The 22,079-nt window shown below is 45.4% G+C and overlaps 2 protein-coding genes across 3 annotated transcripts in view; one reads left to right on the top strand and one right to left on the bottom strand.

The window, feature by feature from the left end:
* Positions 1-1,309: 1,309 nt before the first annotated feature.
* Positions 1,310-6,522, top strand: si:dkey-43k4.5 (potassium voltage-gated channel subfamily S member 2). The gene is made up of 9 exons (XM_041034918.1): positions 1,310-1,480; positions 1,733-1,866; positions 1,974-2,138; positions 2,229-2,400; positions 2,536-2,619; positions 2,728-2,889; positions 3,257-3,340; positions 5,589-5,681; positions 5,899-6,522. Exons 1-9 carry the CDS (start codon positions 1,310-1,312, stop codon positions 6,352-6,354), a joined length of 1,521 nt encoding a protein of 506 aa, XP_040890852.1. The 3' UTR covers positions 6,355-6,522.
* The window catches only part of LOC121179846 (serine/threonine-protein kinase 4-like), a 34,732-nt gene continuing 14,925 nt past the window's right edge, over positions 2,273-22,079 (bottom strand). The window contains exons 10-13 of one of the 2 annotated variants that reach the window (XR_005893892.1): positions 18,109-18,260; positions 3,252-3,403; positions 2,515-2,612; positions 2,273-2,414 (exon numbers count right to left, since the gene is read on the bottom strand). Coding sequence is in view for 1 of the 2 variants with exons in the window: in XM_041034919.1 (XP_040890853.1) it covers positions 12,829-12,987; positions 18,109-18,260 (311 nt within the window). In the remaining variant the exon portion in view is untranslated. Of the gene's footprint in view, positions 2,415-2,514; positions 2,613-3,251; positions 3,404-9,072; positions 12,988-18,108; positions 18,261-22,079 lie in introns of those variants that run through there. The other variant, XM_041034919.1, reaches the window with a different exon arrangement.

Below are 22,079 nucleotides of genomic sequence, written 5' to 3'. Positions count from 1 at the left end.
GTTGTTTTTTATCAATTTCAAATGGGGACGTACTGAATTCCACAAACAGGATGTCAGAGAAATACTCTTTGTAAAATTGAAGATGGACAATTTTCCACTTTTCAGTGCCAGATGTTTCCCTCAGGAGCTGGTGGAGACCAAAGACTTAGCTAACTGTGGGTTTAAGTAAAGTAGCATTATGGTACTGAATACTTGAGTAATTGACTTGGTTAATTTCCACCACTGATATTTGTAAATGCTAACATGCTCCCCACATACACACCCTCCTCCAGATTCACACAAACATGCTGCTGACAGATGAAGACAGATTTCGGCTGCATCCCGTTCATCTGACCACAAATCACCCAGCTGGAGAGAGAGAGAGAGAGAGAGAGAGAGAGAGGAACCTGATTAAATATCAGCAGGAAGAGACTGAAAGACACAGAGAGAGAGATGAAGTCAGGCTGCTCTGGTTAAAACACCATTAAGTCCACATTAGGTTAACACCTGTCTGTGATTCCTCAGGCCATTTCCTACACCACGCAATTAGAGACTATATAACATTATCACATTACATTATAGCTACACTTTACCTGAAGCCAGGCACTTAGTGCTGCCTGTAAACGGATGGACCTCCTCTGTCCTGTCGGAGCGAGCTACATGTGGATCAGCTGGTCTGGATCCTTTCAGCAGGAGGCATCACTCAGATCAGAGATGGTCCAGATATCATCTGCATTCCCTGAAACTTCACTTGTTGCTAAGCAATATTAAAGAAGCATTTGCCAACTGAACTGGATTCAATTATGTTTCCTGGCAGTTACATTAACATTGTGCTGTAAAACATATTTTAGGAAACAGAGGGAACATCTGAGGGCGACCATGAACTTTCACACGATACTTTCCGATGTATGAAAATCTCCCTGCAGCTTTAAAGTTTGGTGTGAACTTTTATTCATCGGCTGAGTGATTCCAAAGTGTCGGTTTTATTGTGAAAGTGTGTGCACTGTGGGTGTTTGCACTGGGAGTACAGTAGATGAGCATGAGTGGGAGTTCGTTTCTGTTTTGGCTGCGTCTATGTGTTTTTTTCCTTGATGTGATCACATGGAGACAAGTTGCTCGCGACCACGGTTATTGTTCGAGTGTAAATCATACAGTATGTGAGTTTATGAGTTTAGTTTGTGAGTTTATTTTTAGTCTGTGAACATCTGAAGTCCAGTAAAAACTGTTTGACTCTCAGCCAACGCACTGTGTTTTTCAGTTAATATGAACATGTCTGGTATTGCTTTGTCTGTGTTACCTTTACCTTCCACTCATCTCTGAATAGACAACCATGGTGAAGGAGAGTCTGCCCAGCTGGGTCCACCAGGACTCTGACGAGGGCCTCGTCCACGTGAACGTCGGAGGCCTGAAGAGGAGCCTGTGTTCCAGCACGCTGAAGAAATTCCCAGACACCAGACTGGGAAAACTGCTGGCATGTGACTCAGAGGAAGACATACTGCAGGTGGGCCGGCTGACTGTGGGGGGGGTGGGGTCAAAGGACGGATTGACAGGTGATGGATGATGGACGCCATAATTTATAATTTAACAGTATAAAATGTTCACTTCTTTCCCTCCTGTGACTCCTTTCTTCTTCCTCCCTAAATATTTTTTTCTTCTTTCATTTATTTTACAAATAATTTCCATCCTCCCCCCCTTCTGTCCTGCCTTCTTTCCTTTCCTCTGCCCTTCCCTCCTCTCTTCTTCCTTCCTGTAGGTGTGCGACGACTATGACGTGCAGCAGAAGGAGTTTTATTTTGATAGGAATCCCGGCCTGTTCCCATACGTCCTCCACTTCTACCAGACCGGCAAACTTCACATCATGGAGGAGCTGTGCGTCTTCTCCTTCAGGTCCGTCTGTCTTTGTCTGCTCTTCTGCTGTGTTTCTGACAAAGTGTCTCAGTGAGTCTCGTTTAAAGAGAATCAACATGAACATTTTCCTAAATTGTTTCCCGCAGTCAGGAGATTGAGTACTGGGGCATCAATGAGTTCTTCCTGGACAGCTGCTGCAGCTACCGTTACCACGACCGCAAGCTGGAGAGCAGCCGTCATCGCAGCTGGGACGACGAGAGCGACGTCAGCAGCATAGACACGTCTGTGGACGAGATATCTGACCTAAACAGGTAAACGCCTGCAGAGCCCTGTAAAGGACTCAGACTCACGTCCGTTCATCTCTCCTTCGTTCTGCCAATCGTTAACTCGTCTGTTCTCAGAGACATGCAGCACTTCCAGGAAGTGCGTTACGGGAACATCAGGAAGTGTCTGTGGCTGACGCTGGAGAACCCAGGATACTCCATCCCCAGCAAGCTCTTCAGCCTGCTCTCCATCGGAGTGGTGCTCACATCCATCGCCACCATGTGCATCAACAGCATCCCAGAGTATCAGGTTGGTACAGAGAGCTGGAAAGATCGCGAAGGCAGAAAACATCATATGGACTCATTTTCATTAGATTACAAACTAAATGTATCACTGAAAACACGCGTAGCTGTGATCACTGACCTTCGTCCTGCTCTCTTTAAGACGTTTGACTCTGAGGGGAAGCTGATCGAGGACCCGACCATGCAGGCTGTGGAGGCGTTCTGCACCTGCTGGTTCACCTTCGAGGTGAGGCGATAAAAACGAAGCGGTGAAGCGTGCAAACACGTCAACGAAACCAGAACACACTCACAGCTGAAAAACAAACCTTGAGTATTTGTTCTCTCCGTCTGTGAGGTGGTGACGCGACTGCTGCTTGCACCGAACAGGAGGAAGTTCTTCCATCACCCTCTGAACATCATCGACATGGCGTCTGTGGTTCCCATCTACATCACCCTGATCTTTGACATGACTGTGGGATCTGAGTCTGAGCTGGGAGACCTGGGACGACTCATACAGGTGGAGGAATTTAAAATAATCTTTCAAACAGAATTAGAGTACGAGCATTGGCCAAAGCTAAAGGTTTTTTTCTCCTGTAGCTGTGACTCGTTCATTCGACAGAGATGGTGTGAAATACTCACAGAACTGAAAGTAAAGTGAGAGGGAAAAACTCCTTCTGAAACTTTTTATTAGAGCTTAACACTCTAATAAAATAAGACTGAGGCTGTGATCTGATCAGATTTGTTCTCAAGAGAATCTCAGGAAGTTTCCTGATCCATTATCCTGTGATTCTCACGACTAAACCATTTTACAAACAGTTTAACAGGCTCATATTAAATCAGATTCTGAGGAAGCTGGATTGAAATGCATCGCTCTCTCACCTCAGGTGTTCAGGTTGATGAGGATCTTCAGAGTTCTGAAGTTGGCCCGACACTCGACGGGGCTGCGGTCTCTGGGCGCGACGCTTCGGGTGAGTCGGTTCTGTCTCCACCTACAGACACAAACGTCTCAGTCGACTTTCTGACTCAAACCTCTGAAGGAAAAACAATGCGACTGATTTCTGTTCTGCTCGTGACATTTTGATGTGCTGACCTTTCTGTGGCCGCCTCGGATGAAGGTTGATGGATTGTGAGCAGATGAAGGTCTGAGCTGAGAAGTTTAACACATTTAACGCTGGAAAATTCCTCATTTCCTCGTTTCTCTCAAAGATGTTCTGTTTAAACCGTGTGAATCCTCGAGGTCTGACAGTGTTGGATGTATTTCCTTTCTCGTGAAACATTCATGAAGCCGGTGGCAGGATGTGAATCAGGATAAAAGCAAAACACGGGCGGAGTCATAAGAAATAGCTCCACAGAGCTACTGATGGACACAGCTTTGCTGCTCAGCTTCACTCTCTCAGCTCTCACAGGGTCGTGTCGCAGCAGCCAGATGTTTTCAGAGAAACATCTGTAAAAAGCCTCTGTCCTCCACCTGCTCAGCATCAAACAGCAGACAGACTCGGTCAGAGAGCAGCTGCTGAACATAGTGCAGCATTTATAACTACAGAGCCTGATATTTCCCGCAGGAGCTGGTGGAGACCAGAACTAGAGCTAAAAGAGAGAGAATGTGAACAGAAACACCACTTTAAATGAATGATCATGTTACTGTAACTGCTGGTTGTGTAAATACGAGCCTGAGAACATAGAGTTAGAGAACATAGATTTCACCATAGAGACTTCAAAGTTATATATTGATGCTGTGTTCACAGCTTGTTTCTGCTGCTTCAAAGTCATGAAAAAATCAGTGATCACAGGTTCAAGTTTTTTGGTCTAATTACACATTTACATTTCAAGTCCTGTTTCACTTTAACTTTGACGTCTTACTTGAAACCAGTGAACCGTCGTTTCGTCTAATGTCATTCTTCTGTACTGTCCCATGTGACATGAATCAGTTACATCAGCAGAGACGTGGTATCTGATGCAGAATCAGTTACTGTGGTCTACAACTGTGCAGGGTCTCATTACATCTGCTTCCTTTGGCCTGAGATATAAAGTATCTGGGAGTAGTACAGCAGGTCATGTTACACACTCATCTATCATAACATGGGCTTGTTCTCTCCACCATGAAGATTATCTGTGTGTAAAACCATAGACTGTATAAAACATGGACGTAGCACCTGTGACGTCACCCATTGGTTTCGGGGAGTCGGTTTTGTGACCAGAACATGGGCATTTGAGCTGCGCCATCTTGGATTTTAGTGGGAGTGTACTTTCCATATTTGGCTGAGAGGAGGTTACTCTACGGGTCAGCCGGCCGAGAACCCGGCCACTTAGCTCGGAGCAACCGAACTAGCCTAAGGCTAATCAGCTAGGCTAACAAGCTAAGCGGCAGCTACACGCAGCTACACCACACCACAGTCCCCGAGTCCGGCCCGACTAGCTCGACCCCGTGTAACCGCGACATGAACATGACTGTTTCAGATAGAGAGGTTTTAGGTGGAGCTGCAGGGTTTGGTGGAGTTGTGGGGGGAAATTTATTTCTAGCCTATTATTTAACTGAAACAATCATTATTATTTCATATTGATAAAATATATTAAAACGTTATACGTATAATGTATATTAAAACATTATTAATAACCATCAAATTAATAATAATATATTAAAATATTTAATATTTACCGCCTCTCACCGCTGCCTCCACCTACTATCCACTTAGAGTTACAGCAGCACACAAACAACAGCAGCCGCTTACTGACGGAGCTGCTCTGTCCATGCAATGTCGGACTTTTTAAACAGAAAAATGAGACGAAATAAAATTGTAGCCTAGTATTCCCGCAACAAACGGACTCTGAGAGCACGGAACACACCGCAGCAGCGTTCCTAACATTAGCTGCTCCGGTCCTGTATCAGCAGCGAGTTAAGTCATAAGCCAGCGGCAAAATATGCTAATACATGCTAATTAGCGCAAACATCCAGGTAAAACAGTGAGAAATTTACTTACCGAAAAATCTGCAACACAGACTCCTTCGACGGTCGGTTAGTACAGTCTACACTACAACAAGCCATACTGTCACAAAAACCTATCCGAACATTGGCAAACAAACACGGACACTGCAGCAACCGCTGGTGGCAGCCGGAGGCCTCTGGATGTAGCCGCCTAGCCCAGCCGATGCTTTAGCAAAGAGCTAACTGTCAGTGCCTGTCTATGATTTCATTCATCCTCCGTCTTGTTTCTGCAGCACAGTTATCGTGAGGTCGGCATCCTGCTGCTGTACCTGGCTGTGGGAGTGTCCGTGTTCTCCGGTATCGCCTACACTGCTGAATATGAGGAGGTAAAACCTGAGTGATGTTTGGCTGCTGAGGCCTCACGTAGACTCTCGCTCTGTACTTTAACATAACGTTTTATTTGAACACTTTTTGGATCTTATTTCAGCCAGTGGGGTTTTGTTTTACTTCTCAGTCAAATGTTGTTACAGGTTTGTATTTGTTGATGCGTAAAAACCTCATTTGAAATATGTAACCACATAAATATAAGGTGTCTTCTTGCAGGACGTGGGTCTGGACACCATCCCAGCCTGCTGGTGGTGGGGGACGGTCAGCATGACCACGGTCGGTTACGGGGACGTGGTGCCCGTCACGGTGGCCGGGAAGCTGGCGGCCAGCGGCTGCATTTTGGGCGGCACCCTGGTGGTGGCGCTGCCCATCACCATCATCTTCAATAAGTTCTCCCACTTCTACCGGCGTCAGAAAGCTCTGGAGGCGTCAGTGAGGAACAACAACCGCAGGAAGATGAGGATGAGCTGTGAGAACACGCCGGAGGAGGACGATGAGGACGAGGAGGAGGGATCGGACGGGGACAGCCGGTGTCTGGACGATGACGATATTGACGATATCGAGGAGGACGATATAGACTATGAGGATGAAGGAGGCGTAATAAATTACAGCTACGTGGAGCACCCGTCCTACATGTCCATACTGAGGAAGAAGGATCAGCATCAGCTGTGAGGATCAGCTCAGCTTCACAGCTGGTAAAGGCTGCGTTCACACCGGAGACTGAACCTGGGACACAGATCATGACTGTGAACACTGTGAACTGTCCTCTGTCACTGACCAATGACCGATCACTGTCTTAAAACTCTGCATCGATTCAAACAAACACAGAGGTGATCAATGAGGAGGCGGCTGTGTGACCGAGACACAAAACCAGGAGCTGGTCTGTAGCTTCGGGTGGAGGTTTGCTTCTCTGTTAAAAACATGACTGAGCATGAAGGCTGCAGAGGACGAAATGAAATAACACGCAAATGAAATTAACTGAATAAAAATAAAATTAATTAATTAAAAATATGGAAAAAACTGAAAAGTAGAAAGAAGAGATATAAAAAGGAAAAATTCAACATTTGCATATTGGCTGGAAACACAGATGGATTTTATTTCCTTTGGACAGAACCAGGCTAACTGTTCCCCCTGTTTCCAGTCTTTATGCTAAGCTAAGCTAACTGGCTGCAGCCTCATGTTTCATGTACAGACATAAGAGTGACTTTGATCTCGTCTAGCTCCTCTTCCTCATACGACCAGCTTCCCTTTAGACCAAGCCTTTGGAGGGTTTGTGACCACACTCAGCTGAAGTACCATCGCACAGTGGTACAGTGAAACCTGGAGCAGGATCATGAACGTCTGAGCCAAATTTCATCATAACCCATCTCATAGTTGCTGATTTCCCTCAGATCCACAAACATGAACCTCATGGACTCGTCCTCTGGGAACCACGAGTGTCTGATGTTTTTGGTCTGGACCAAAGTGGTGGACTGACTGATGGACGTCGTCTTTTCATTAACTATGCAACACGCTGACGTGCTGAACCTCAGTGAGACTGGTGTCGCTCAGAGGGTCGTCAGTGAATCTGTTATCGCCTCCAGATGTTTGTGTAACTGCAGCCTTTAAAAACAAGAAACATAAAAACACCAAGGATTTTATTTCCTTCTCTCTCTGTAACGAGTGAATCCTGTAGATTTGAGCCAAACAGTGACACAGCTGGACCAGCTCATCATTATCAGAATGACTCTGTGAAACGTCCAGCTGCTGTGTTCACAGGAAACTGGATCACACCTGTCAAACTGTCATTTAACATCATCGATGGCCACAGACTCAGGACACTGTGCAGCGCTGACTGATGCTGTGAGCGTCTTCGCTTCTTCTCTGTGTCTGATCGGGTTCATTTCAGGTCGGCTGAGCTTTAAAACAACGAGTGGGTCATAAAGAAAAACAAGCTGGAAATTATATGAAGCAAAATAAAAAGATCAAAGATAAAAAAAAAAGTGCATGTTTCAAACTCAGAAAAATAAGTGTTTGTGTGTTTGTTTTAAAACAGCTGACTCTAAAAACACTGACAAAGAGCTGAAATAATAATATACAAGTTTTTATATGTGACATCTGTGTTGCAGCTTTATTTCTGATCCATATAACAAATTATTTTTCCTGGATTTAAAACAGTCGGTAAATAAAAGTAAAGTAAAATGAACAAATGATGATTAAGTTTGAAAAGTGAAAATACTCGTTCTGCTGAAAAAGGCCTTTGTGACATGGCGTCATTTACATAAAGTTACCAAGTTTAGTTCAGTGGTTCCCAGCCTAGGGGTCGGGACCCTCCAAAGGGTCACCAGCTAAACCTGAGGGGTCATGAAACTCTGATTTAAGTGATCACAAGCCAAAAAGGTTGTGAGCCACTGGGTGACTTTTCCACAGTTCCTGTCAAATCACTGCCACCAGGAGTTAATAAAAAACTCATGCAGTGGGACGAGTGTCCCTGAAGGACACGGCTGCATCAACTTAGAGTTCACATCTAGGTTTTCAGGGAATCGAGCAGAAGACGGGAACTGGAGATGTGAAAATCAGGCTCAGGAAGTTTTCAGGGCCAGGTGTGTCAGTGATACCTGACCTGAGGTGCTGGTATTGATCCGCAACCCTTTTAAAACCCGCATGTTTCAGCACGGCAACTTATTTTGGGGAGGGCAGTGAAAATGTGTTCAGAGCCTCTTTAAACTCCTTCATCGGTTCATCATTCCGACCTCATCCGACATTTTAGCAATAATCAGGATTTTATATAAATAAAAAGTTCACAGACTTGATCTCTGAGCATCTTCACGCTTCTCAGAGCTGTTTTCTGTTTTCACACACACACACACACCTTTCCGTCTTTATTTGGGCTGAGGGAAACAGCACACCCAAAGTTGTGGTGAAGGAGACAGAGATCAGATTCGTGGCCGGATGATTAAAAATTCATCTCTGCTATTTTGGCAGACAGAACTCTGGACACAGAGGAGAATTAAGAGAAAGGGAACGAGCTGTGCATCGAGAGTCTGCCTGCTTGTGATGGATGTGACGGGACGGGACGTTCAGGAAGTCCAAACGACACCGAGCTCTGTCGTCCAGCCAAAAGTGATGATGAAGACATCACGAGGCAGAGGAGGAATCACGAAAATGTGAAGACATCACTGACTATACCGACTGAAACATCTCTGCTGCTGAGTCACAGGACACACCCTGATCACAGAATCTAAAATCATGAACCCGCAGATTTCTGTAAATAACCTAAAGTCATCTTCCGGTCCAGGTCCATGTCCAGGCCCAGGTCAATCTGAGGGATCAGGTCACGTTTTCTTAAGTCTTAAACTTTTTACAGTGATTTTTTAAAAGACTGAATATGTAAAAATAAAACAACACAAGTTTCTCGTTTCCTTAGTTTTTATTAGTTTCTTTATTAAACAAGCAAACAAAAACAGATAAAATACACAAACCAAACATCAGTGATCATGAAACATATGCACGACTCGCGCAGCTCGCTTTAAGGCAGATATACTTCAGAAACACGTCAGGCTTTGTACAGAGAGAAACACGAGAAACTGCTCAGGACACACGAGTTAACAGCTGATCCTCACATTCCTGGAAAACACACACAAAAAAAAAAAAAAGAGACAGAGAGCCGAGGCAGAGATAACTGGCTCCTCGTTCACCTGTGATTGGTCCAAAAATCAGGTCAGTAAAACCGGTTCACTGAAAATCTGCAGTTAAAAGGTCAGGAAACCCAGTTTGAGCTCGACCGGGTGCTGAGACGTTATTTCTGTTGTTGATGTTTCAGGTTTCACAGTTTAACATCGAAGCCAGCGACCGTCTGTGTTCCAACATTTCACTGCTGTAACGTCTCTGCTGATGTTAGACAAGAAATATTACAAAACATGAACCAAACATCTAAATACCTGAAAGTATGACGAGAAAAAAACCTGATATCTGAGCCGCTGAAGATGAAAATGAATAAATTAAACACCTGAGCAGCTTTAACAGTGGTAACACTTGAAACGATGAATCCATACACTGCATGTGTTTGAGCAGGATTTACTCAATGTAACCGCTTCACTCATTAAACAAAACAGAGCCTTATGAGCTGGCTGTGCTACGGAAAACCTCATCTACACCTGAGCAGGTAAATATCACAGCTCCACGTGTCATTCTCAAGAAATGATCCTTAAACTGAAGCTTTAACTTCACTGCCAGTGATTATCTGTGTGTGGAGCTTTTAAACGTCCACACCTTCCCTCTGATACACGAACAATACGAGTCTAAACAAACGTCGTCGGTTTATACACAACAACAACAGTGTGTTTACAGTTTAGACGATCGTATGAAACATTACAAAGTAAAGTGTGAGAATAAAAGATGACGTTAAAACTGACGGAGCAGTTTAGTTTCCGTCTGTTCTCCAGTGATTACGACTTAGTTTTAGTTGCTTGGTTAATTCCAGCAGCAGAAAAACAACAGCTCCTGCACCAGATTTAACAACAATCAGGCTCCATTAGTCTCACTGGTATCACATGATATCACCCGACCAAGACCAGGTCAGCAAAACCAGCTTCTGTACTCACTGATCACTCATTGATCACTCATCGATCACTGATCACTCACTGATCGCTGATCACTCACTGATCACTGATCAGCTGAAACAGCAGTGAGACCAAAGTGGAAAAGATAAGGCAGAAAGAAAAGTCCCTTGTACAGGAAATGAAAAACGAATTGTGCTCATACGTGGTTATGTTACAGAGAAACATGGAGTCCTGCACACGCAGAACCCTACAGCATTTCATCAGGTCTGGACTCTGACAGTAAAACCAGCTGAGGCGGTTTCTCTCCGGAAAACTTCCAGCAGCCGTTTTGACTCGTCGTCCGTTGAGAACTGATCAATATTTAAACAATAACTTAATGACAAGTGTCTGGTTTTTAAACTGAAACCTTTCAACTCACCAAATGAATCACAATATACAGATACAGTCCAGTGATGCTCAAATATACAGACTCTGTGTGAAGGATTTCCAAACCACCGTCATTATTCTACAGCCCTGAGGAGTTTTATGACCTGAGAAGCTCCTTTTCATTCCGACTCCCACCTGTCGCTGACTGTGTGATCACTAAACCTCTGTAGAAAAATAGAACTCGTCCCTTATTGTGCTTTGTGCTGGATGTTCATCAGATCTGTGCTTAGAGCCCGAGCCGCTCTGAGGAATGTAAAGCTGGGTGGGATCCAGCTGAAGTCTGCGGCTCCTTGGCACTTCTCTGGGTCTCAGACTGGCTGAGTCCACTGCGCCAGATTAAACTAATAAATCCAGGAAATAAAAGCTTTGCTGAATCTGGTCCATACTTTTTTTTTTTCTTTTTTGCTTACTTAGGAGAAAACCAGATGCTGGACACCGAAAATAAAAACACAAAGCAGCGCACTGGTGGCCGCACACAGGGGAGAGTTATCATCTGATTAAATTCTCTTCCCTTCCAAACATTTTGGTGCACGCGCTTTTTCAACAATCAGTAAATTACATCTCCAGCTTGAGATAAACATATTAGACTTTTAAACGCAGGTCTGAGCGTGGGGCTAATGAACGCGGGGCCAGTGGACGCGGGGCCAGTGGACGCGGGGCCAGTGGACGCGGGGCCAGTGGACACGGGGCCAGTGGACACGGGGCCAGTGGAGTCCGGCCTTCGCGGTTTGTGATTCCATTAAACGAAGTAGCATCAACCTGCCAACCATCGTCTGAGGCCGTGTACGATAGGAAGCTCTGACTCAGTGAAACAGGAGCTGAGTCATTTGAAAATGTCATGAAGATCAGAACATCTTTACTTAACGTCAGCAGGACGGATATAAACACGTAATAAATGGTTTATAACACACTGACACTGCTGCAGAAACAGAATGAATAACATATGAAAAAATACTAAAATGAAATTCACCTTCATAGTTACAATTCTTGAAAAATACAAGCATGTGTTTACATTATCGTGTGTTATGAACTATTTATTAAATGTTTATATAGTGACTAAAAAATTCCTACATCATTGATTCAGGTTTATCTTTGGACTCACAGGCTGGGAGCCACTGTGTTAGGCCGTCTGCTGGTCCAAAAAAAAAAAAAAGACAAATTAGAATGTGTCAGAGCTCCTTACAGTTCAGGATCAAAGGTTTTTATGAACGACCTTGTTGGATAATCAGAGCCTGAACCATGAAGTTGGATCCATGAAGTGGGAGACAAGGATGAGACTGTGATAGTGGCCACCAGCTGCCCGTCAAAACATTATACAGGAAATGAAAAGTTTAAAATCTTACTGTGGCGACTTCACACATGCTCAGGAAAAACAAACTGAGAAACAGAAAACCTGGAAACGTACCGAATGAAATAAACTTTTAAAGTTTTCATGGATTTTAAAAGAGAAAGATTCAGAGTGAAGAACCTGATGAACGTAAACACCGTTCACCACATTCAGTGCGACTGATTCTGCATCAAACACGATTCGTTTATCCATCGGAACGCTTTTTCAAAGCCTCTGAAAATGAGATCTGCTGGTTAAACTCAGCTTCATACTGACCAACATATTATACAAACCAGTAACTGTGCTCATGAGCAGGGAATGATTCACACGGAGAAGTCCAGCAGCATCACGGTTCACTGCCACTGAGCGGAAGCACCTGAGGAACTAAACACAGCGTACCGAAGCTGAACAGGCTGCAGTCACAACGAGATGTACCACACGATAAAGTAAATGAAGGGATCGGAGATCATCGCTGAGGCTTCAGGTCACAAGCTACAAAAAAAAAAAAAAGCAAAGAGAAACTCAGCTGCTGCTGCTGATGATGATGATGATATGAAAACTAAACCTCGTCCACAGTCATTTCTTCAGGCAGAGCAAAGGGAAACACGGTCCAATCGAATGATAACTGTCAATAATGTTCTGTCAGACAGAGAACAGCTCAGTGGAAGTTCCTCGGACGTGAAATCACAGTTTAACTCAGTGGTTTGACCTTTAACGTGAAGGTGATCACACGTCTTCCCTTAGTTTTCCAAATCAAACCGTATCATCTGTGACCAGGAACAGGAAACGTCAGCGCCGTCCGAGCGTCGCTCCACGTCCGGCGGCCGCTGTGACGCGCTCGGCGGGTTCTCCTCAGAAGTTCTGCTGCCGCCGTTTTTTGGCCTCGATGGCGTCCATGATGGGCTGTCTCTTGGCCTGGTAGCGCTGACGGATCTCCTCGATCTCCTGCTCCATCTGAGGGTCCAGAGAGGCGAGTCTCTGCCGCAGGTCCTCCACCGTCCACGTGCTCATCTGGACAAAGACACATCGTCAGCGCTGACGTTCGGACCCGTGTGAAGTGTGATAACCACAGCAGGTGATCACATCTCAGCTGCACATGTTCTAACATGGACCAGGTGTAAACACACTGGGCCTGTAACAAACTATCATTATTGATTAATCGGCAGATTATTTTCTTGATTAACTGATTAATCATTTAGTCTGAAAATGTCATAAAATTTCCGACGGGACTTTTTCAGTCTACTTGTTTCGTTCAGCCAACGTTTCCCGCCAAAACCAAAGATACACAGATCAAACTTAACTGATTAACACTGATTAGTTGCAGATTAATTTTCAGCTGATTGATTCATTGTTACAGCTCTAACTGATCGAACTGATCTGTGTTTCACAGTTTAACAGGCTCAGCTGTAAAATCTGATCCAACACAACAGATGTGTTCATTTAAACATACATTTGTGTATTTGTGTTCCTGATAAAGTTCTAACCCTCGAGAGCCTTTAACCAATCATCCTGCTGAAGATCAAACAACAAACAAACAAACATTTCACTTCCTGTTTCAGAACCTTAGCGTCTGTTGTTCAGCTGCAGGAGAGTCTGTGACCTGAAGCACACAGGCTGGTGTGTAACTGGCCTCACAGCTGAGCATCAACTTATTTACCCTCCGTTCTAATGACCTCTCTTCCTCGTTGGTATAACCCTGTGCAGACGGAGGATTTCATGACTTAAAGCTCAGAGATCAATCGGTACCGAGTCCATTAATGGACACTTAAGAAAATCTTTACACGACCTAAAAATATCTCACACGTCTGATAAGTGTCTCTATTTTAGTTTCTGAGGCTTCAGTTATTGACATTTATTCAATCGCTCTCCCTCCCTCTCTCCCCCTCCCTCCCTCTCTGTCTCCCTCTCCCTCCCTCTCTGTCCCTCTCTCCCTCCCTCCCTCAGATAGGGACCTGCTGCCTCCTTTAGCCTCTCCCCAGGGGATTCCCCCTCTCAGCTTTTACCAGCAGCACTTCGCTCTCAGGATATTTATTACCCACAATCAATAGAGCTAAAATAACACTGGCGTCCTGGTCAGCTCGACATTTAACCGTGAAGAGAGAATGAAAAGTCCTACAGCCGGACCCCAGCAGGGTCGAGGTGAAACCCTCACTGAGGGGAAAACCTGAAATCAGTTTAACATCAGAATATAAATGTATTACACCCTCTGGGATAAATTAAGCGTAATGTTTGCAGAAATATTTCATTTACACGTCACAATGGACTAAAACATCCAGGGAAACTTTTCCACCACGGACACGTATGTTCAGTGTTTTCCAAACACGCCTGTCACCTCCTCACACAGCTCCAGCTAACTGCGCCACAAGCAGCATGTCTCTTTCATTAAAGTGATAACGTATGATGCATTAATAACAACTGTAATGAAAATACTGGTCATAGAGATAAATGAAATGGAAGTGGTGCAACCAACTGATTTATTTCTGAATGAACTGATTAATTGTCTATAAATAAAGAAAAAGAAAAAGTACCTGGCTACGACAGATTCATCAATAATGAAAATAATCAGTCGCAGCCCTGAACATGTTGTTCTTCAGGCTAAAATCCACTGAAATCCACTGTAAACAGCTGTGAATCAAAGCCGACTTGTTGTCGTTCACACAGGATGAAGCCGTAAACATTTCAGAGCAGGGCCTCGTGTTTCCCACCGGGCTCTGAAAACTCTCTGACACATAAAACTCGTCAAACTGCTGCTGATGGACGCTGTTCGGCTTCGCTGGGTCTCACCTGTCTTTGTTTACAGTGTCCAGCTCTTCAACAAACATATTTACTGAACGTAAACAGCTTCACAGATGTGACACAGGCTCCGTCAACACTGCTGCCGTCACGCTTTAAGGACGGTTATGAATATTTGGTTTGATAAAGGTTTTCCTGTGTTAAGGTAAAGTCATCATGATGGGGTGATAAAAATAAAAAGTATTAATATTCGTGTATGAAAGTCTTGTTTTTACCGTTGCACACATTTTCCAGCTGCAGAAGCTGAAATGTTTTGTTGGCCGAGTACGGAAAACCACTTAGAGTCATTAAACATTTAGCGTTTGAGCTAACAGCTGACAGAGAGGCCGCTCTCGTGCTCACGCTCCCGTTCACAAACACAGAGCGAACCTCCAACACGTCTCTGAAAATAAAAGTGAAATGAAGCTTGGAGACACTTTGTGCTGTAACAGAAAGAAAGAGGCTCTGGTTTTATCTTAGATCTGGAAAAATAGTGAATGTTTTCATTAAAGATGGAGTGAGTGACTCTCATCCAACACACTTTCTGTCACAGTCGCCGCCTGTTGTGTGTGTGAGCTGTTAGAACATCTGATGAACATGCACAGTCCTGTCTCTGCACATGGGAAACACAGGGACTTGGACCGAGCTCTCATCCAGCCAATCAGCAGCAGGAAAGGGGAAAGAAGAAGAGGGGAGATGAGGGAAAGGAGGCAGTGGGCTAACGTGAGGTTAGACTGGGACTGACTGGGGGCAACAGAGGAGAGACCGGCCATGATGTTACGCCCGCCAGCGGCCATGTGACGGAGGCGTGTACTCCACAACATAATCACATGTAGAAGAAGGAGAAACGGATGAGGAGCAGCCAAAGACGAGAAGGTCAGAGGAACAAAAACTGAAAGAGAGGAGGGTTATTTTGCTTCAGCTCTGAGAAGCAGCTCTTCATATAAGACACTCTGGATCACACCACTGTGTCGCTGCCTTGGTAAAGTGTGTCCAGGAATTTAGGCGGTGGATCACTGAGGGGAGGGGACCTGCAGCCTGAGATTTTACCTTCTTTAACCTTCTGTTAGATAATGTATGTATGTGAGATGAGGAGAGAGGAAGGACAGAGGAAAGGAAGCAAGGGGTGAGAGATGGAAAATACAAAAAACAATAAGGGAAGAATAAAAATAGAAAGTGGAGGAAAAGACAGAGGAAAGGACAGAACGGAGCAGTTGTAGGAGATTGGTTCTTTCATGTCTGCTTCTCATGAATAATGCAGGTTAGTGCTTTCCCATTGTCACACGCTAACTGGCTAAAGCTAAATATACAGATAAAATGGTAAATACGAGGACGAGGCAGCTGAATTCAGACTAAAATTCTACATAACTTATAAACCTTATATTAAAATATTAAACCAGAGGAGTGGTTAACAGCTGAAACTTACTGTGGATCTTCAACAATACTAATAATTACTGGAACTGTGGAATTTACCACAGAAAGTCTGGAGATAAAATGTCTCATTACACAGAAAAATTTAAGTTTAAGTAAAAAACAACAGGCCATAAACTTCCTGTCCTGGACGACTCCATTAAAAAAACATCTGGTAGCAAAATACAAAAATAGCAGACAGATCTAAAATTAAACAGTCGGCATGAAGCTGTCAACAAGCTGCCTCCAACTATTAAAGATCCTCTAAGAAACGAGCTTTTTATCCTCTCATTTCAAAGTCTAACGGAACAGTAAATCCCCCGAGTCGGATCTGAGTCATCAAGTAAAGCCTCGTGTTTAATTTTACTCTCACTGAAACTCTAAATGTGTTGAGTTTCACTTCCACTGACAGATTCTGTGAAGTCCCTCTGTCCCTTTACACACAGACGTATTGTGACAATTTGTCCATAAAGTGTAATGAAGACAGTAACTGTCCAATTTTTGAAACAGAATGAAAAACAGAGCAGCTTTAATGATTAATGCAGGACACGACGCATCTGTTTTTGTCATTTTAAAAAAAGTTGGATATGATAATAATACACATATTCACAGAGACAGAGGACAAATACACAAAACCTGAGGAAACATGGAACTACATCAGGTACCAGACCTGACTGAGACGACCTGACGACGTGTGTGTGTGGCTGTGTGTGTGTGTGCGTGTGTGAGACAGACAGGGAGGACAGAATGTGTGTGTGGCTGTGAAAGCTTTAAGTATCAGTGATCCAGGAGAACGAGTGAACATCGGGGTCAGGCGGCGGTTACCTGTCACTGACTGTTAGTGTAACGTCTTCAAACGCACACTGGCACAGATCCGAGTCTCAATAGGTTCATGTAACACTACACACACACACACACACACAAACAAACACACACACACACACACACACACACACACACACACACACACACACAAACAAACACAAACAAACACACACACACACAAACACACACACAAACACACACACACACACACACACACACACACACACAAACAAACACACACACACAAACACACACACACACACACACACACAAACACACACACACAAACACACACACACACACACACAAACACACACACACACACACAAACAAACACACACACACACACACACACACACACACACACACACACACACACACACACACCAGCTTGTGCAGGTATGAAGCCGTGCACGCACAGCATCTTCACCATGGTACACACACTCCTCTGTTTTTCTGCAGACACACACAAAGACGACTGAACTTCACTGCTGATCATTTTCAACCATCAGGAAACAAACGTTCAGATTTCCTTTTCAGTTTTCAGCAGATGAGAAAGACGAGGCCTCTGTGTGGTCTGAGTACCTGGAGCTGAACAGGCAGGTGTGGTCGGGTAAGAGAAACCTCCTCGTATTCAAAGGTCACATATTTAATATTTAATTCCAGCTGCAGCCATTTGTCCTCCAAGAAAAACAGCCTCTGCTTTTTAACCCTCTGTGGGAAGTTTTCCACAGAGGAATCAGCCGACGGCACTAAAATGCAAAGGTGAGAACAAAGTCTGTCGAACTAAGCTGATCCATGAACGTCGACCGCTGACGACAAGATCGAATCACAATTTATATCAACAATAATAAAACCTTTAATAAAACCTCTAAATACCTCAGAGGGCTTTGAATTTAAAGGTTTCAAGATTATTTCTAAATTCCTTTACACATCAGAGGTCTTCACAGGCCAAGTTGATGGTAACTTGAAAACGACGGTAGTAACGGTTACAGGGACACTGTGACTGATGGTGACACCACGGTACGGAGTAAATCTCATACACCTGCACACCTCTACTGGAATACAAGCAGACCTGTGAACACCTTAACCTCACGACGAACACATTCACACATTCACACTCACCACTTCAAGATCTCCTTCGCCGGGCAGTTTGCGGTTGTCTGCGTTGTTCTCTCCTCGTCCTCCTCCGTCGTTCTGACTGTTGGCCTCCTTCTCTTTCTGCTCAAAGTACTCGAGGAAGGACGGCTTCGCTGGCTGGATCGTCTCGTCTCTCCCTGTGAAACACAGACACAGCATTTACAGATGACCAACACAAACACACTGCCACTGAAGCATAGCCCCACCAGTACACTGGCCCCTGCTGCTGCCCTGGCAGGAGGATGTAGGCCTGGCTGGGTTGGCTGAATCTGAATGAGGTGATGAAAAGCTCTCTGCGTTCAGACGTTATCACATGAACAATATTCTGGTTTTAACTGCAGTACTGTTCTTAACTGCAGATTCACCTGATCAGAAAACTGATCAGTCTGCCTCGGCCACAGGGCGCTGCACTCCGACCTGAGCACGCACGGGACAACAACAAGTTTTCCTCCAGGATCAATGAAGTGTTGAATTATTAAAGCAGCAATAAGTTTGGAAAAGATCAGCACAATATATCTGTGCTAACTTAACTGCTGATCAGTGCTGGGGCCTGAGACCGCTTCCTCTTTACTCTGGATCAATCAATAAAACACAGCCTTATTCAAAAGGTGCCACATTTTTAAAATGAATAATTAGAGATTCACATATTTTCCTGTTTTCTAATGTTTATGAAAATTATATAACAACAAACACAAAACAGCAACAGAGAAGATGAGCCACATAAAAACAATCCTATACAAGTGAAAAGAGCCTTTTCTAGATGGCGGCGCGCACGGACGCAGCGGCTCACGGCTCTCCTGTTCGGTGCTCTTTTTTGTTGTTTTTGTATGTTTCTCTTGTTTGTTTGCACACTGCCGGTTCTACGAACACTCGCTACACCCGCCAAGACCTTATGGACATCGGCCACCAACACCAGACATCTGTCTCAAGTGTCTTTCATCAAACACATAACATCCCAGACGACATAGCGAGACCAGCCGGCTCTCCGTGGATTGTTGTCGGGTCCAGGAGGCGCAGACGGAGGAGGGAGAGGAAGCAGAAACGGGGCCGAAGGTCCGGTGTTATGCAGAGGCTTAAGAAACAACCACACAAGCCACCTCTACCGAGCCTGTACCTCTCCAATGCCAGATCCCTGGTGCATAAAACGGACGAACTGGAATTACAACTCGCTGGAAATCGTTATGTTCGTGACTGCTGTGTTTTGATTATCACCGAAACCTGGCTTCACCCGGGGATACCCGATGCTAGCATGCAGCTAGCAGGCCGCACTCTGCTCCGCTGGGACAGGACGAAGGACTCCGGTAAGAGCAGAGGAGGTGGGCTCTGTATTTACATTCATGAAAACTGGTGTAACAACGGGACAATCATTGACAAACACTGCTCCCCTGACCTCGAGTACATGTCTGTAAGATGCCGGCCTTTTTTTCTACCAAGAGAGCTAACAGTAGTGACCATCACGGCTGTGTATATTCCGCCCAACGCCAACGTAAACACGGCGCTCTCTCTCCTGCTGAACACCATTAACGAACAGCAGAGGGTCCACCCTGACGGTGTTCATATAATTGCAGGTGACTTTAATAAGGCCAACTTAAAGACTGTACTCCCAAAATTCTACCAACACGTCAAGTGTTCCACAAGAGGGGGAAACACTCTGGATCATGTGTACTCTAACATTAAACACGCGTACAGAGCCATACCCCTCCCCCACCTCGGACAGTCAGATCATCTCTCCCTCCTGCTTCCCCCAGCCTACACCCCCCTCAGACGCAGCGCCAGGCCCACCACAAAGACTGTTACAACCTGGCCTGACAATGCACTCTCCACACTCCAAGACTGCTTCGAACAGACAGACTGGGACTTATTTGAACACCAGGAGCTGGAAACATTCACAGGAACGGTTCTTGACTACATCAAGTTTTGCATCGGGAATGTGACTGTGGATAAAAACATTCGGGTTTTTCCAAACCAGAAACCCTGGATGACCAGCCAGGTCCGCATGCTCCTCAGAGCCCGTGATGCTGCCTTCAGGTCAGGCGACAGAGCTCTGTACAGGGCTGCTCGAGCCGACCTGAAAAAAGGAATTAAAAAAGCTAAGGCAGACCATAAGCGGAGCATAGAGTCCCACCTGTCCAGCCACGACACACGGAGGGTGTGGCAGGGTATACAAGACATCACAAACTACAGAGGATGTCATGTATCAACAGGAGACCTGAGTGCGCCGCTGGCAGAGGAGCTAAATTGCTTCTTTGCTCGCTTCAACTCACCACAGCAGCAGCACTCATCTGCTCCAGCCTTGCCTCCAACCCCTCTCCCACCTGCTTCCTGCACCACTCCACTCACTGTAAGGGAGCACGACGTCAGACGGGTGCTCCTGGCAGTGAACCCCAAAAAGGCTGCCGGCCCAGACGGAGTACCTGGTAAGGTGCTCAGAGCGTGTGCCGACCAGCTAGCCCCCATCTGCACCAGAATTTTCAACCTCTCCCTAGCCCAAGCAGTCATTCCGCCCTGCCTAAAATCAGCCACAATCATACCAGTGCCAAAAAAGTCTCCCATCACCAGCCTTAACGACTACCGTCCTGTGGCCCTCACTCCAGTAATCACGAAGTGCTTCGAGAGACTGGTTCTACAACACATCAGGAACTATCTCCCCCCAGACTTCGACCCCTACCAGTTTGCATATCGTGGTAACAGATCCACAGAGGATGCTATCGCCGTAGCTCTCCACTCTGTGCTGAGCCATCTGGAGCAGCAGCAGAGCTACGTTCGGATGCTCTTTGTGGATTACAGTTCCGCCTTCAACACAATCATTCCCGACATTCTCATCACCAAACTGGACACTCTCGGCCTCCCCCCTCTCACATGTGCCTGGATAAAGGACTTCCTAACTAACCGACCCCAGACTGTGAGACTCGGCCCCCACCTCTCCTCCATTCGCACGCTGAGCACCGGCTCTCCACAGGGCTGTGTGCTGAGCCCCCTCCTGTACTGCCTCTACACCCATGACTGCAGTCCGGCCCACAACAGCAACCTCATCGTTAAGTTTGCTGACGACACTACAGTGGTCGGACTCATCTCAAAGGGAGATGAAGCAGCCTACAGAGAAGAGGTCCTGAAGTTGGCATCCTGGTGTTCAGAGAACAACCTGGCTCTGAACACCAAGAAAACCAAGGAGATCATTGTCGACTTCAGGAGGCACAGCACCAACTTAGCCCCCCTCTACATCAACGGCGAGTGCGTGGAGAGAGTCCACACTTTTCGGTTTCTTGGGATCCTCATCTCCGCTGACATCTCCTGGACAGAGAACATCACAGCGGTCATTAAGAAGGCTCAGCAGCGGTTACACTTCCTGAGGGTACTCAGGAAGCACAACCTGGACTCCATCCTGCTGCTGACCTTCTACCGCTCGTCCATTGAGAGCCTGCTGACGTACTGCATCACAGTATGGTACGGCAGCTGCACCATGGCAGACAGGGAGAGGCTTCAGAGGGTAGTTAAGGCGGCACAGAAGATCATCGGCTGCCCCCTCCCCTCCCTGATGGACATTTACACCTCCCGCTGCCTCAGCAGAGCAAAGAACATCACCAAGGACAGCTCCCACCCTGGCTTTGCTCTGTTTGACCTGTTGCCCTCAGGAAGGCGCTACAGGCACATCAGAACAAAGACTAACAGACTCAGAGACAGTTTTTTCCCAAAAGCCATAACCATACTGAACTCACACATGCACTGAACCCCACAGTCTATTCCCCTGAACCCCCGGACTTCCTTCCCTCTATCCACTCACCGTGCAATATCCGTATACTGTGCAATATTCATTAATGTGCAATAACCCATACTTGAACTGTGCACCTTACCCCCCCTGTATTTTGCTTTTTTCTCTTCATATTGTTGTATAGCATTCCTTTAAATTTTTGACTTGCACTAAACTTACTTAACTTAATCTTATTTTATTTTTATTC

Source organism: Toxotes jaculatrix, chromosome 3 (assembly GCF_017976425.1).
Source record: "Toxotes jaculatrix isolate fToxJac2 chromosome 3, fToxJac2.pri, whole genome shotgun sequence".
NCBI classification, from domain to species: Eukaryota; Metazoa; Chordata; class Actinopteri; family Toxotidae; genus Toxotes; species Toxotes jaculatrix.
Note: the sequence above shows the minus strand (reverse complement) of the source record. Positions and strands in the feature narration are given on the sequence as shown.

Coding starts and splice junctions, on each gene's coding strand:
- si:dkey-43k4.5 (XM_041034918.1), top strand. CDS start 1,310: ATGGTGAAGGAGAGTCTGCCCAGCTGGGTCCACCAGGACTCTGACGAG. Junction 1,867..1,973: donor CTGTGCGTCTTCTCCTTCAG/GTCCGTCTGTCT, acceptor TGTTTCCCGCAG/TCAGGAGATTGAGTACTGGG. Junction 2,620..2,727: donor CCTGCTGGTTCACCTTCGAG/GTGAGGCGATAA, acceptor TCCGTCTGTGAG/GTGGTGACGCGACTGCTGCT.